Raw genomic sequence first — 12,891 nt, 5'->3', positions numbered from 1 at the left:
CACTATCTTCTGATCGGCTTGAAGATACATCACTATCAATGTCTTCTAACTCTTCTTCGTTGCCTCGCATGTATTCTTGTTGTCTACATACGGCTCTAGTCCAATCATCAAGACACGTTTGAGCTTCAAAAGAATTTGGAGTCATTTTTGAACGAGTTTCATCAAAAATTTGACCTCCCATGCTAAAAGCATGTTCGATAGACGTTGTAGAAACAGGTGAAGAAAAAACATCTCTTGCGATCATGGCTAGAATTGGAAAGAGAGATTGATGACACTTGCATCATTAAATGACTTGAAAGTCATTACCTACATCTTCATCACTAAACTCAAAATTAGTGAAAAGGTACTTTTCAAGTTCAGAATTGTTACCTTGTGATTGTCGTTGCCTTTTTTCTCGTCGCATCCTTTCTGCAAGACTCAGCTTAGAAGTTGATGACGTATCATTTTGAAGAGATGATTCAACAACATCTGTTGTCATATTCTTATAAACTCTATAATATTCATCATACAGATTTTCTATGTCTTTTTTGTATTTGAAATAATGCTTGAAACACTAACACTGTTAGGCAAATGCAATAAATTATAATATGTGGTGAGATAATCATATAAACCATCTACTTTAGTTCTAGGATAAAAAATCAATGCAAGCAAGAGGTGGAGTTTCTTTGTAGTATTTTATCCACTTATCTCTCATAGTTGCAATGCATCATAACACATTATTTACATGTTCATGCATCACATCAGCAATATTAACGTATTCATACAAAAGTAAATGACTAGTTGGATAATAAACACCAGACGATAAATATGTTGCATCATTGAAACATTTTAATAGGTTCAGAAGTGCACTACGTTCATCTCAATGAGTTGGCCACAAAGTTAAGGAGCTACAGTTTTGTTGAATAAAACTACATAATAAATTTTTGTAACCAATAGAATCAGCAAGCATATTGAATTCCAACGAGTGGGAACATCTCGAGAAAACCTATTACTTAGGAGATACATTATGCATTTTACAATGGATGCTCCCATAAATAATTTAAAGCCTAATTAATTGGTGAAACAAGCTTATTTTGAGAAACTAATAAACCATCTTGAATGCATAAATTTAAAACATGAAAAATACATCGAACATGAAAATATTTTCCACCTAAAATAGGACTACAATTATTTACTAATTCAGAAACAGAGGCAGTATTAGCAGATGCATTATCAAATGAAATAGAAAATATTTTCTTTGTTAAACTATATTCTTCTAAAATAATTTTTATCAATTTAAATATATTATCAGCTGTATGTCTTTCATAAAAACCCTAAAAGCAATAATTCTCTTTTGAATAATCCAGTCATTATCAACCCAATGACAAGTAATGCCCATATAATGATGTATCTGCCAATGATCAATCCAAATATCACAACATACTAAAACTTTATTATGAATATTAGAAAACAATTTTCCTAAATCTATTTTTGTTTTTCGATAAAGTGATTTTAGAGTACGAGTAAGGGTAGTTCGAGGAACGATCTTATCTTGAGGATTTAAAGCATTTATGCAACAATTATTAAAACTCAATTTTTTACCAAAGCTAAATGAAAGATGATCAACCGCAACCATATTTACTAATTCTTGTAGATTTTTGTTATCTGAATAATGAAAAGACGAAAGATTAGAAGAAGAAGAAGAAGAAGAAGCATTATGAGGGTTAGTTTCTACACCAAGTTTTTCAGGATGAATATGTTGCAACTGATACCTATATGATCCATATCCTGAACCTAACCTCCAAGAAAATCTTTTGTTGCAATAAATACAGCAAGCTTTCATTTCACCATCAAATTTTTGTTTTCGAAAGTGTACCTTAAAAATATCAGAACCATTCAAACGTTGCTTTCCCGAATTTCTGCTAGCTTGTTCTTGAGTTGTACTCTCTTGATTATTGATGGTTGGCAATGAGTTGTGTACATCTTCTCTTTGACTGTCTAAATGAAACTGAGTCAGAAGACATTCTCAAATAACAAAAGAGGTCAAAACTGTGAAAAAATGAACATGTTCATGTTGGATAATAGAGTAAAAGAGAACTAGTATCTGACTCTTTGTTTTGAACAATACTTATAGAGAACTTTGTTACTAAAAGAATGGAACAGCTACTTTTCCACAACTCACGCTAACAGTCTAACATGTTGACTAACGGTTCCCTATCATTCGGTCAATTATTTACCGAAAAAATTAATTTATTTCTTTTTAGCATAATTAATTTAACAAAAAAAAATTAAATTGTGTCCCAGTTTTACAAAGAGAGTCGAACACATTTACACAAACACGATCTGCATAATCTTTGATATTTTCATCCACAAGCAAGAAGCCACTCACTTCGACTTTGTCAAATTTTTTCGGTAACTTATTTTTATTCGTTTCACTGTTTTAGTTTTTTTTTTTAAATGAATGAAACATATCTCATTTATTTTTAAAAAACAGAAACTGTTAAAAATAAGAAAACTCTGTATTTTCGATAACAACGTTTAATTAATACAGTTTTTTCCCAAATCTTTTAAATATTTGGTTTTAATGTTTTAAATATTTAGTACTAATATTTTTAAATTTGGACGATAAATAATTCTTATAGGTAATGTTTCTATAACATATCTTATTATATAAAGTTAAGTTTTGAAAGTTAGCATTACCATGATTTTGACACGTATCAAGTTATGAATCTGAGATTTTGACATGTGTAAAAGTTAATATATAGTAGGAGATTTAAGATTACGACAAAAAACAAAAAAAATGTTTTAAACAATATTAATAATATAAAAAGATAATTCTCAAAATATTACAAAAATTAAGCAGTTTTTTAGATAATTATAAAGAGATTATATATATAATTCATAAATTTCGAAATTATAACATTATTTACTTATTTTCATTTTAAGTTATTAATTCTACAAAAAAATAGCTTAGGGATTAAGAAAAATATACAGTAAATTGTTAATTCTAAAAAATGTAAAATACTCACTTCTATATAAACATATATCGTCTCATATTTTTCATCTAACAAAATAATTTATTCAAAAATATTGCTTTCAACTTTGCTCTATTGGTGAAGCTTTTTTAATGGGAAGGCAAGTTTTTCTACTATCTCATTTTTCTAATCTATGCATCTTTTTTTTTCTAATACTGTATTTTAAAATTTATTGTAGTAGTTTTAGATTTTTTTATTTAATTTATATTTTCATCTTTGAATTATTTGAGATTCATATATTACCTTGCTTATAATTTTCTATTATTTCTTTAATTATGTCAAATTAATTTTCTTCTAAGTTTTCAACCTTGATTGATTGGTCATAGAACTTTTTTTGTGCAAACATAATTGTTACCATTCAATCAATCCCAAAAGGAGATAAAGAGGAGAAGGTCATCAACCTAATGGTTGGATAAAATAGGCTAATCAAACACAAGCTTACAACAAACATAGATAGGTAGATTGGAAAAACATAAATCATTATTGATATATCCATGGGAGCTCAGAGACAGAGGCTACATCATGGTGTGTCAAAGAAACTTCAACAAATACATTGGGAAAATTAACATTAGTTACTATGAAAAGATTCTGTGACGTTGAAAAAATATCTTTAGTTTTATTGGTTGCTGGAGCAAGCCACTTTGAGATAGCTAAGACGTGAACATGTTCTCTCCATACAATACTAGGAGGGCAGAGCCGAGGTTCTCTATAGTAGAGAAGGTTGTTTAATTAAAGTCATGCAAAAAGTTGTTTAATTAAAGTCATGCAGAACCTCGGCTCTGCCCTCCTAATTAAAGAAATGCTGTTTTAATTAAACAACATATGAGAAGTTTTGTTTAATTAAAGTCATGCAAAAAGCATTTAGGAGTCTCATCTATAAGATGTTAGCCTTTTGCGAATGTACGAAGAGGGGACTTAACAGATCTATCCTGTTGCTTGCAAGGCTTCCGTTTGGAAAGCAGGGTCATTTTCATTTCTTTATCGAAATTGTGTTCAATTTCTTTTATTTGTTTTAATGGTTGTATTTGAATGGTTGTATGAATTATGTACCATTTTATGATATAATATAATTGATTTGCCGTCAAAAAAACGGTTACGATTATAATTTGACAGTTTAACTATGCGGTTAACCGACGGTTTTCATACGGTTACAGTTAATTAGTGGTTATGATTAATAATTTTTGTAACCTTAACTAATACGATTTTACGGTTACGGTTTTTAACCATTTTATATGGTTACGGTCCGATTACGGTTAAAAACAGTTCGGTTACGGTCTGAAATACGATTACGGTTTAATTTTGGTCATGCCTACTTCTTATGATCAACAACTAGTAGTAAGTGATATATGTTTTTTTTTTTTGGGCAGCTGAACAAATCAGAGGTTCAAGAAAATGATTGGATTCTTCTGTATTTGGAACTTGCGGTTGCCACGTCTTTCAGGAACCAGATCTCACATGGTATGACCAGTTGAGGATTCTGGAAGTGGCAATGGAGATTACACGAAACCTGGAGCCTTTTAACATGGGACTTGACGCCTATGATGCAATTTTCTACATTAGGTACAATGACTTTTGCAAGGCTCGGGTAGGTGAGGATGTCAATCGTGTTGCTATAGTCAGAAGAATAGTGGATGTGCACACGGACGTCTTCAGAATCGTCGGTCAAACTCTGAGTTCACAAACCATAAAATTATCAAACGCCACGGAAGCTAGCTCGTAGTCTGCTCAAGACTAGATCCATTTTGTGCAATTTGTATGGTGTTATTCTCCTTGAATACATTAACATTAGTCTACTAAGTTATTTGGTGCGTTTGTACTCTTAATAGGATTGGTTTTTTAAATGTTTTGTAACTTTTGTTCCTCTCTGCCACGTGAGAATAGCACAATATCAAAAGTCATGAAATCTCTTTCAAAAATCATTTTTGGCTTCAGATATCAAATTACAGATTGAAGTAGATGGATCAATCCCTGAACCAATCATCTTCTCAATCAAAGACTCAGCTTCTTTCGATTTTCTTTCTTTACAAAGAACCTCAATTAGATATCTATAGCTAGCAACATTTGGAGCCAACTCTTTCTCTTCCATCTCCTTGAACAACCTCAATGCTCTATAAGAACTACCTTCCTTGCAATACCCAAGAATCATTGTGTTGTATATCACTTCATTCGGTTCTAACTTCTTCTCAACCATCGACTTAAAAAGCCTCGATGCTTCATTCATTTGACCTTTAATGCAAAACCCATGAATCAATACGCTATAGGTATGAACATCCGGAACTAATCCTAGTTCCTCCATTGATGATCGAAGCTGAATAGCTTTCTCCATGTTATCCGAACGAGCAAATGTGTCGATAAGAATTGTGTATGTTACTTTCGACGGCTTAATCCCTCTTTCTTCCATCTCCTTAACAATCTTAGCTGCTCCTGAAGTATCTCCTTTCTTACAGAACCCGGAAACTAGAATGTTATACGTGACCAGAGACAGAGACAAACCCCTTGACTTCAAATCTCTGCATAAACTCAACGCCTTCCCCAATTTCCCCACACCACAAAACCCATCAATCAAAGTGTTATAAGTAATCAGATTCGGGTTGATTCCATCACTCTTCATTTGATCCATAACCTTATCTGCCTCACTCACCTTCATCTCTCTACACAACCCACCAATCAAAGTATTATAAGTAACAATGTTACAAGAAACCCCTCTCTCACGCATTTCGTCGAACACTTTAAACGCATCTTTCGTTCTTCCATCTTTACAAAGCTGATTCATCACACAGTTATAAGTATAGAGATTGGGTAAAACTCCATCTCCCTGCATCTTCTCGTACATCTCAAACCCTTGTTTCTTAACCCCGTTTTTGAATAACCCATGAATCAAAACCGTGTAAGTACGCTCATTAGCCACTAATCCAAGTTCCCCCATGTCGAAAAACAAATCTTTCGCCTTGTCAATCTCACCTTTCTTGCAACACCCATCAATCAAAGTAGTGTAGATAACAACGTTAGGAGAAAACCCAAACTCTCTCAATTCAACCAAAAGATCAAAGCTTTTCTCAACCTCACCAGCTTCACAACAACCTTTGATCACAATCCCAAAACTATACACATCCAAATCAACTTTGCTTTTGCTCTCGTTGAAGAAACACCACCATTGATTAAAAGAAGAAGACGACCCAACAACAAAAGTTAAGAGATTGTTGAAGCAATTCGATCTAGGAACAAAACCCTTACCGACCATCTCGTTGAAGTAAGAGATCGATGAAACTAGCGATTGAGATTGAACATATGTGTTGATGATAACTTCGTAGAGTCGAAACTTGGTATTTAACGTTTCTGATTCTGTCAAATAGTGTAACAGAGAGGACGAAGTGAAGAACTGGGAGTGGATTTTTCCGGAGATGACTTGAAGAAGAAGTGATTGAGCGTGTGAGAATAAGTTCCCAGAGAGAAGGAGACGAACAAGGATTGAGATTGATTCGTGAGTGTGTTGAAATCCATGAAAACTCGGAGAGTTTAACAGAGAGTAAGATTTTAATGGAGGAACCTTGATTAGGTTCGCTAATAGAACGAGACTTTTCTGAGCTTTCTCCGCCATAAGTTGATAGTGCGTTTCAGATACAATTATAAATATCAAAACTGACCCGAACCCAAAAAAATCTCGAACCAAAATCGAACCGGAAGATTTAAATTATCCGACATTAAACCTCAATAACCAAAACATCAAACCCGAATGAACCGGCTTGAGTAAACCAAATTCTCCCAATTTTCTCCTCACGTTATCGTTTCATCTCTCTGATTACCTTTCTGCAAAAATCTGTACGTCCAATAATCTCCAAACCTTTTTGGGGACAAATCATCGTAATTCGAAAACCCTCTTCGTATGGCATTAACCGATCGAAATTGAGAAAACGAGAAAGCTTTACAATGTCAACGACGATGACGAACACCACAGAATCGGATTCATCATCTTCTCGCGTCAGCAGATTAAATTCAGACGGAATCATCGACACGACACCGTTTCTTCCTCCTACCACCGTATCAAGAACCATAAGCGTAGATGAAGAACCCAACCCGATTCACCGATCCGCTAGACGACAAGGTCTAAGAGAAGCAGCGAGGTTCCTACGTCACGCTGGTAGCCGGAGGATGATGCGTGAGCCGTCGATGCTCGTTAGAGAAACCGCGGCTGAGCAATTGGAAGAGAGGCAAAGCGATTGGGCGTATTCTAAGCCTGTGGTGTTTCTCGACATTTTGTGGAATCTAGCTTTTGTTGCGATCGGTGTCGCTGTTCTGATTCTTAGCCGTGACGAGAGGCCTAATGTGCCGTTGAGAGTTTGGGTTGTTGGTTATGGGTTTCAGTGTGGTTTACATATGGCTTGTGTTTGTGTTGAGTATAGGCGGAGGAGACGACGGCGTGGGAGAGGTTTGCGTCACCGATCTTCGTCTTCTTCTTCGGAAGATGATGGTATTGGGTTTACGAATTCGTCGCAGCAGTATGTTTCGTTGGCTCAATTGGAGGATAGAGGAAGTACTACTAGGTATTGATTTTTTTTGTTTAGCAGTTTTGGATTAGAATTGTGCTTTGCTTGATATGGAATCAGTGTTTATAATTTCGAATTGGGAGAAGCTGGAGATGAGGTTTTGTTCTCTGTATATATACATTTTAAATTGTGGAATCTAAGTTTTTTTTATAGGTTAATGTTAGTTGATGCTGTATTGTATATGTGAATCCATGTAAATTTTTCGTGTGACCTTTTTCATACTGGTCAAGAACATGGTTGCAATTGATCTTGTTTGCAGAGTCTTCGTTTAGGCTATTTATAATTTGTCTGAGTTTCATATCTCTGAAATTTTCGTTTGGTTTCTGTATGGTTCTTGGTGATCTACAACGTTGATGGTCTCAGTAATCCTGCAAAGCATCTAGAATCAGCCAACACAATGTTCTCATTTTTCTGGTGGATAATTGGATTCTACTGGGTTTCAGCAGGAGGCCAAACACTATCTGGTGACTCTCCTCAGCTCTATTGGTATGCTTCTTACATTTTAGAGTCTCTATTGAAGTTGTATCTTTGTGAGAGTTATTTAAACAGCTTGTACTTTTGGTGTTTTTCACTTGCAGGCTTTGTATAATTTTTCTCGGGTTTGATGTGTTCTTTGTTGTGTTCTGTGTTGCGCTGGCTTGTGTTATCGGACTTGCTATTTGCTGCTGTCTTCCATGTATAATTGCAATTCTTTATGCTGTTGCGGACCAGGTAAGCTCTCTTCTACTAGACTACTTATATTCCTGTAGCAAATTGTTAAAGTTTAGAACCTGTTCTTTCATCTACGTAGAATTAGTAGTAAATCCAACTTCAACTCCTGATCTGCATTTAAAATCTTGTGATGCAAATTTGTGCAAAACAGGAGGGAGCATCAAAGAACGACATAGAGCAAATGCCAAAATTCAGATTTAGAAAGAGTAGCAGCGATGAAAAGCTCTCAGGAATAATGACAGAATGTGGAACGGATTCACCTATTGAACACTCGCTTTCTCCAGAAGACGCGGTACACTCCCATTTCCACATTCTTATGCAGTTGTACATTTTTAAAGTGTGTAGATTGATAACGCATGACTTCTTATTTCTCTGAAGGAATGCTGCATTTGTCTATGTGAATATGAAGATGGAGTCGAGCTAAGAGAACTCCCTTGTAACCATCACTTTCATTGCACTTGCATCGATAAATGGCTTCATATAAACTCACGTTGTCCGCTCTGCAAGTTTAACATCTTGAAGAACGCAAATGAAGAAGTCTAGTAAAATATTTTTGTGGTTCTAGGATCAACCCGAACTATCCCCAGACCAGAAAGTTGCAGATATATGTAAACTCTGGTTCCTTGTTTTAGTGTTGTGTTTAGATAATCTATCTCCTCCTGTGATTTTTAGTATAGTGCCTTGTGGAAAATGAGAATTAATCCTTGCATTATTGCACTGTACCTAACTGAGCTTTGTGTTTCTCCTCGTTTATTAAATCAAAAAATAAAATTATATGCAAAAATAAAAAATTAGAACGATCGGGACCGTCAACTTCACAATCTAACGGCGTGTTTCTCAACGTCGTTCAGTGGTAAGTTATCAAACGTCGTTCAGTGGTCACAGATTAGGCGACGTCGTTAGTTTTGTATTAAATTATGTTGTCGTTACAATTTGAGTCTTTCAGAAAATTAAAGACTTACCAAAAAAAAAACAAAGAAAAGTCAGATTGTCAGAATATGAAAAGAATCATGGTAAGTAAGGTTATTTTGGTCTTTTAACTGATCACTCCTCGTGCTTTTTCCGCGCTTCCCCCAAAACCCAGAGGTCTCCCCACACCTTCTTTCCATGGAGAGGGGACAACAAAAAAGTACAAGCTGAAGGAAAGCCCTCTCTGCAGCTCTCTTCCTCTTCGAATTGAAGATTTACGGTTTAGGTTAGAGGCGATTTCTTTTTTTTGTTCCCTGACTCAAACGGGAGGCGAAGATGAATTCTCTGTTGCAGCGTTACCGGAACGATCGCCGCAAGCTCCTGGAGTTTCTTATGTCTTCGGGTTTGGTAACGGAGCTTCGTTCCCCTTCTGGTTCTTCCGCTTCTTCTCTTTCCCCGGATGATTTGGATTCTCTCAGCGCCGATTATATCTTGGATTGCGTGAAATCCGGTGAGTCTTTACGCTCATAAAAGAAATAATCTCTCCTTAGTTAGTATCATTTTTGTCTCTGAGTTGCAGAAGGGTTTGATCGAGTTCTTAGATTTTTTTTTTCCCCCCGATTGTTTTAGTCCGATTTGTTATTTTTGTGGAGGATAAAGAGTTCTAAAGCAGTTAGGGTATAAGAAGACTCTCTGTGATCTAACTATTTACTATTTGCTGAAACACGAACGCAGGTGGTGTAGTTGATGTATCCAAGGGCACGAAGAAATACAATTTTGAGTCCTCATACCCTGTAACAGTAAGGATCCTTGTTTGTTGGTGTCTTTAAATGCATGATTGAGCTAAGAAAGTTATGCATTTCAAATGGCATCTGTGTATGATAACTTAAGTGGTACAATGATAACTTTTCTTGATTGTTTTATTGCTTGTAAGTCTCATACATAATAAAAATGTATTATTGGTGGTGAAGTAGGGCTGTGACGATTGGAAGTCAAAATTTGGTAGTGTCTTTGTTGATATTAACCCCTGAAGATGATTAGTTTTTGATGATTTGAATGTATTTGCAGATACACTCCGAGTCTAGAGATTCCTTTTTTCTTGTATCAAGTCCAGATATAGCAGGATCTCCTCCTCGCCGTATGCCTCCTCCTCCAGTTAACATGGAAAAATCCAGTAACATTGGCCCAGACATGTCATGCCACATTGATTCTTCTAATACTCCTTCGTCTAGAGACAATTATATATTTAAAGAGGAAACACCTGACATCAAACCCTTAAAGCCTATCAAAATCATTCCTCTTGGCTTGCCACCCTTGAGAACAGGTATTAAGTTAGGGAAATTTCTTTTGAGTTTTTATGTCCTTGTGTCTTTGTGAATCTTGATTATTTTGGTTAATTATCTTTCGAGTGAACTGATACATGATGTTAGGGATTTTGAAGGGTTATCGGATGATGATTTACGTGAAGCAGCATATGAATTAATGATTGCTTCTATGTTGCTTTCAAGGTACTCACTCTCTTCTCTCCTTCAGACATGTCTATTCGGTGTTGGCTTTGATACAGTCTTGCAATTTCTTTTCTGGATAGATCTGTGTGGTGTCTCTGACATTCTTATGTGTTTTTTACAAACAGTGTTGAGGCGTATCCTACTCAGAGAAGAAAGATAGAAAAAAGTTCAAGACTATTGTCAAGTTTGAAAAGAAAGGATAAACCACATTTACAGCCTCAGATCTCAAATACACACTCAGAGGTCATCAACATGATCCGTGTCCAGATGCAGGCAAGCTTCAAAATCATTAGTCTTGGTTTACCCTAAGAAACTTATCTAACATAAAAGGAGAAGAGAGAGGTCTCCTGTTTATACTATTAGCTAGCATTTTGTTTAAACAAAAACAATTAGCAGTTCCATATTTCAAGTTAACTTTATTTGCATCACTTGTGTTGAATCTTGCTGTGCAGCATATATTCAATTCCTGACTGTTTCTGCTTTATAGATTTCATCAAAGATGGATACATGCATACGGAGGAATCTTGTACAGTTGGCTACATTAAGGACAGGTGAACAAATTGATCTTCCACAGTTAGCATTGGGGCTTTTGGTTGGATTATTCAAATCAGATTTTCCTAATGAAAAACTCTACATGAAGTGGAAGACTAGACAGGTGATAATGAACTACAGTACTGTTTTTTTCTTGTCGTCCTTATGCAGCTCTTTGAACAATTTCTTGGATATCATGGTTTAATGTAGATTATGATAGTATCGCATAAGTTTGGGTAAGAAAATGATAGGATGATTGGCACATAAGCATATATTTTGTACCACAGCTTAAGTTAAAACGTAACCTACTATAATTACGCACATGCAGCTTTCGTGATTTCGGTTTGGCTTGCAAATTTTGTTTACCTCTGCAGCATCCTGCTGCCCCGAGGACATTTACTTAAACACGTAGACATGTATTCAGAATATGTAAAAGGCAATACAAATATTCTCGGCTTTATCGTTACAGACTTACAGCCATTGAATTAAGTGTCTTTTTCCATGTCAATGTAGGCTAACGTACTAGAAGAAGTCCTTTGTTTCTCACGTAATCTGGAGAAAAATGAACGAGCAACTATGAGAAAATGCCTTGCAACAATTAGAGAGTCAAAGGTGCGGATTATATTTGTGATCTGGATGTTTCGTAGCAGCAATTTCTCATCTAGTGATATGACTTAACGGACTTATCTTTCTTGAATCTTAAACTATTTTTGGCTGGCACAGGAATGGGATGTCGTAGTGTCTGCTTCGCTACGTATTGAGGTTCTATCGTCTATAAGGCAGGTGGCTTCAAAGTTGTCATCACTACCAGGACGATGTGGTATTGAAGAAGAAACTTATTACTGGACTGCTATTTACCATTTGAACATTAGAGTCTATGAGAAATTGTTGTTTGGTGTATTTGATACTCTTGATGAGGGTCAAGTCATAGAGGTAGGTTTTCTTAGTCCTTGTTTTTCTTCTTATCATTTGTGTCATGCATGCATAATTTTTCCCTGACGGCATATATTACTGTATTAGGATGCCTCATCAATGCTTTTCCATATGAAATCAATTTGGTCGACATTGGGCATAACTGAGAATTTACATAATGCAATATATGGATGGGTTCTTTTTCAACAGGTACGTCTTATCACTTATTTCTCAGAAATATGCTTGATCTAACTGATCACTATGCGCACAAAGCTGGCATGTTAGAGCTCTTATGTACCATTAAGTACAAATAACATATCACCAATAAAGTCGGTCTGTTTCGGGTTTAAATTCGAAGGTATAATACTCAAGCACATTCGCGTGCACACACACATCACACATGTGCATTATGTATAGAATCAATATAACAATCTTGTTTAGGGAAGCTAAAATTAAGGAAACCTAAACTTACAGTTGGATAAACCAGAACTTAAGCTCTACCCCTTGCTGCTATTACTAGTTTTGATACAATACCAGGTTGAGTTTTCTGATATGTTGTTTGTACTCACTGCACCGATGCATGTATGTTTGCATATATAATTTATCACAGACAAGAGTTTAAGGTAGCCATCACATGTGCTCTTTTCCTGGGAAGTTTGTGTGCACAGGTGAACCATCTCTTCTAAGGAGCGCAATTCAGGAGTTGCATAAAGTTACTTACGCTGAAAGTGGCAACCCGAAGGAAAATCTTTATTTAAGTCA

At 35.5% G+C, this 12,891-nt stretch overlaps 3 protein-coding genes across 3 annotated transcripts in view; 2 read left to right on the top strand and 1 right to left on the bottom strand.

Annotated features, from left to right (window-relative positions):
- LOC104707466 (pentatricopeptide repeat-containing protein At4g11690) lies at nt 4,902–6,612 on the bottom strand. Its single transcript, XM_010423822.2, has one exon. It carries the CDS (start codon nt 6,610–6,612, stop codon nt 4,924–4,926), a length of 1,689 nt encoding a protein of 562 aa, XP_010422124.1. The 3' UTR covers nt 4,902–4,923.
- LOC104707465 (E3 ubiquitin-protein ligase At4g11680-like) lies at nt 6,808–8,943 on the top strand. The gene is made up of 5 exons (XM_010423821.2): nt 6,808–7,555; nt 7,922–8,044; nt 8,137–8,269; nt 8,421–8,561; nt 8,648–8,943. The coding sequence occupies exons 1-5, from the start codon at nt 6,942–6,944 to the stop codon at nt 8,810–8,812; spliced, it is 1,176 nt and encodes a 391-aa protein (XP_010422123.1). The 5' UTR covers nt 6,808–6,941; the 3' UTR covers nt 8,813–8,943.
- The window catches only part of LOC104707463, an 11,634-nt gene continuing 8,085 nt past the window's right edge, over nt 9,343–12,891 (top strand). Inside the window, exons 1-9 of the mRNA XM_010423819.2 lie at nt 9,343–9,689; nt 9,914–9,978; nt 10,247–10,502; nt 10,620–10,686; nt 10,812–10,959; nt 11,174–11,341; nt 11,731–11,829; nt 11,941–12,150; nt 12,238–12,339. Of these exons, the coding sequence (XP_010422121.1) occupies nt 9,515–9,689; nt 9,914–9,978; nt 10,247–10,502; nt 10,620–10,686; nt 10,812–10,959; nt 11,174–11,341; nt 11,731–11,829; nt 11,941–12,150; nt 12,238–12,339 (1,290 nt within the window). The 5' untranslated portion in view covers nt 9,343–9,514. The remainder of the gene's footprint in view (nt 9,690–9,913; nt 9,979–10,246; nt 10,503–10,619; nt 10,687–10,811; nt 10,960–11,173; nt 11,342–11,730; nt 11,830–11,940; nt 12,151–12,237; nt 12,340–12,891) is intronic.

Source organism: Camelina sativa, chromosome 8 (genome assembly GCF_000633955.1).
Source record: "Camelina sativa cultivar DH55 chromosome 8, Cs, whole genome shotgun sequence".
Classification (NCBI taxonomy): Eukaryota; Viridiplantae; Streptophyta; class Magnoliopsida; order Brassicales; family Brassicaceae; genus Camelina; species Camelina sativa.
The sequence above is the reverse complement of the archived record's forward strand: the minus strand, read 5'-3'. Positions and strand labels throughout refer to the sequence as shown.

Excerpts from the sequence above, each read along its gene's own strand:
- LOC104707466 (XM_010423822.2), bottom strand. The coding sequence starts at position 6,612 with ATGGCGGAGAAAGCTCAGAAAAGTCTCGTTCTATTAGCGAACCTAATC.
- LOC104707465 (XM_010423821.2), top strand. The coding sequence starts at position 6,942 with ATGTCAACGACGATGACGAACACCACAGAATCGGATTCATCATCTTCT. Across the intron at positions 8,270-8,420 it reads TTTATGCTGTTGCGGACCAG|GAGGGAGCATCAAAGAACGA; the intron begins GTAAGCTCTCTT and ends TGTGCAAAACAG. Across the intron at positions 8,562-8,647 it reads CGCTTTCTCCAGAAGACGCG|GAATGCTGCATTTGTCTATG; the intron begins GTACACTCCCAT and ends ATTTCTCTGAAG.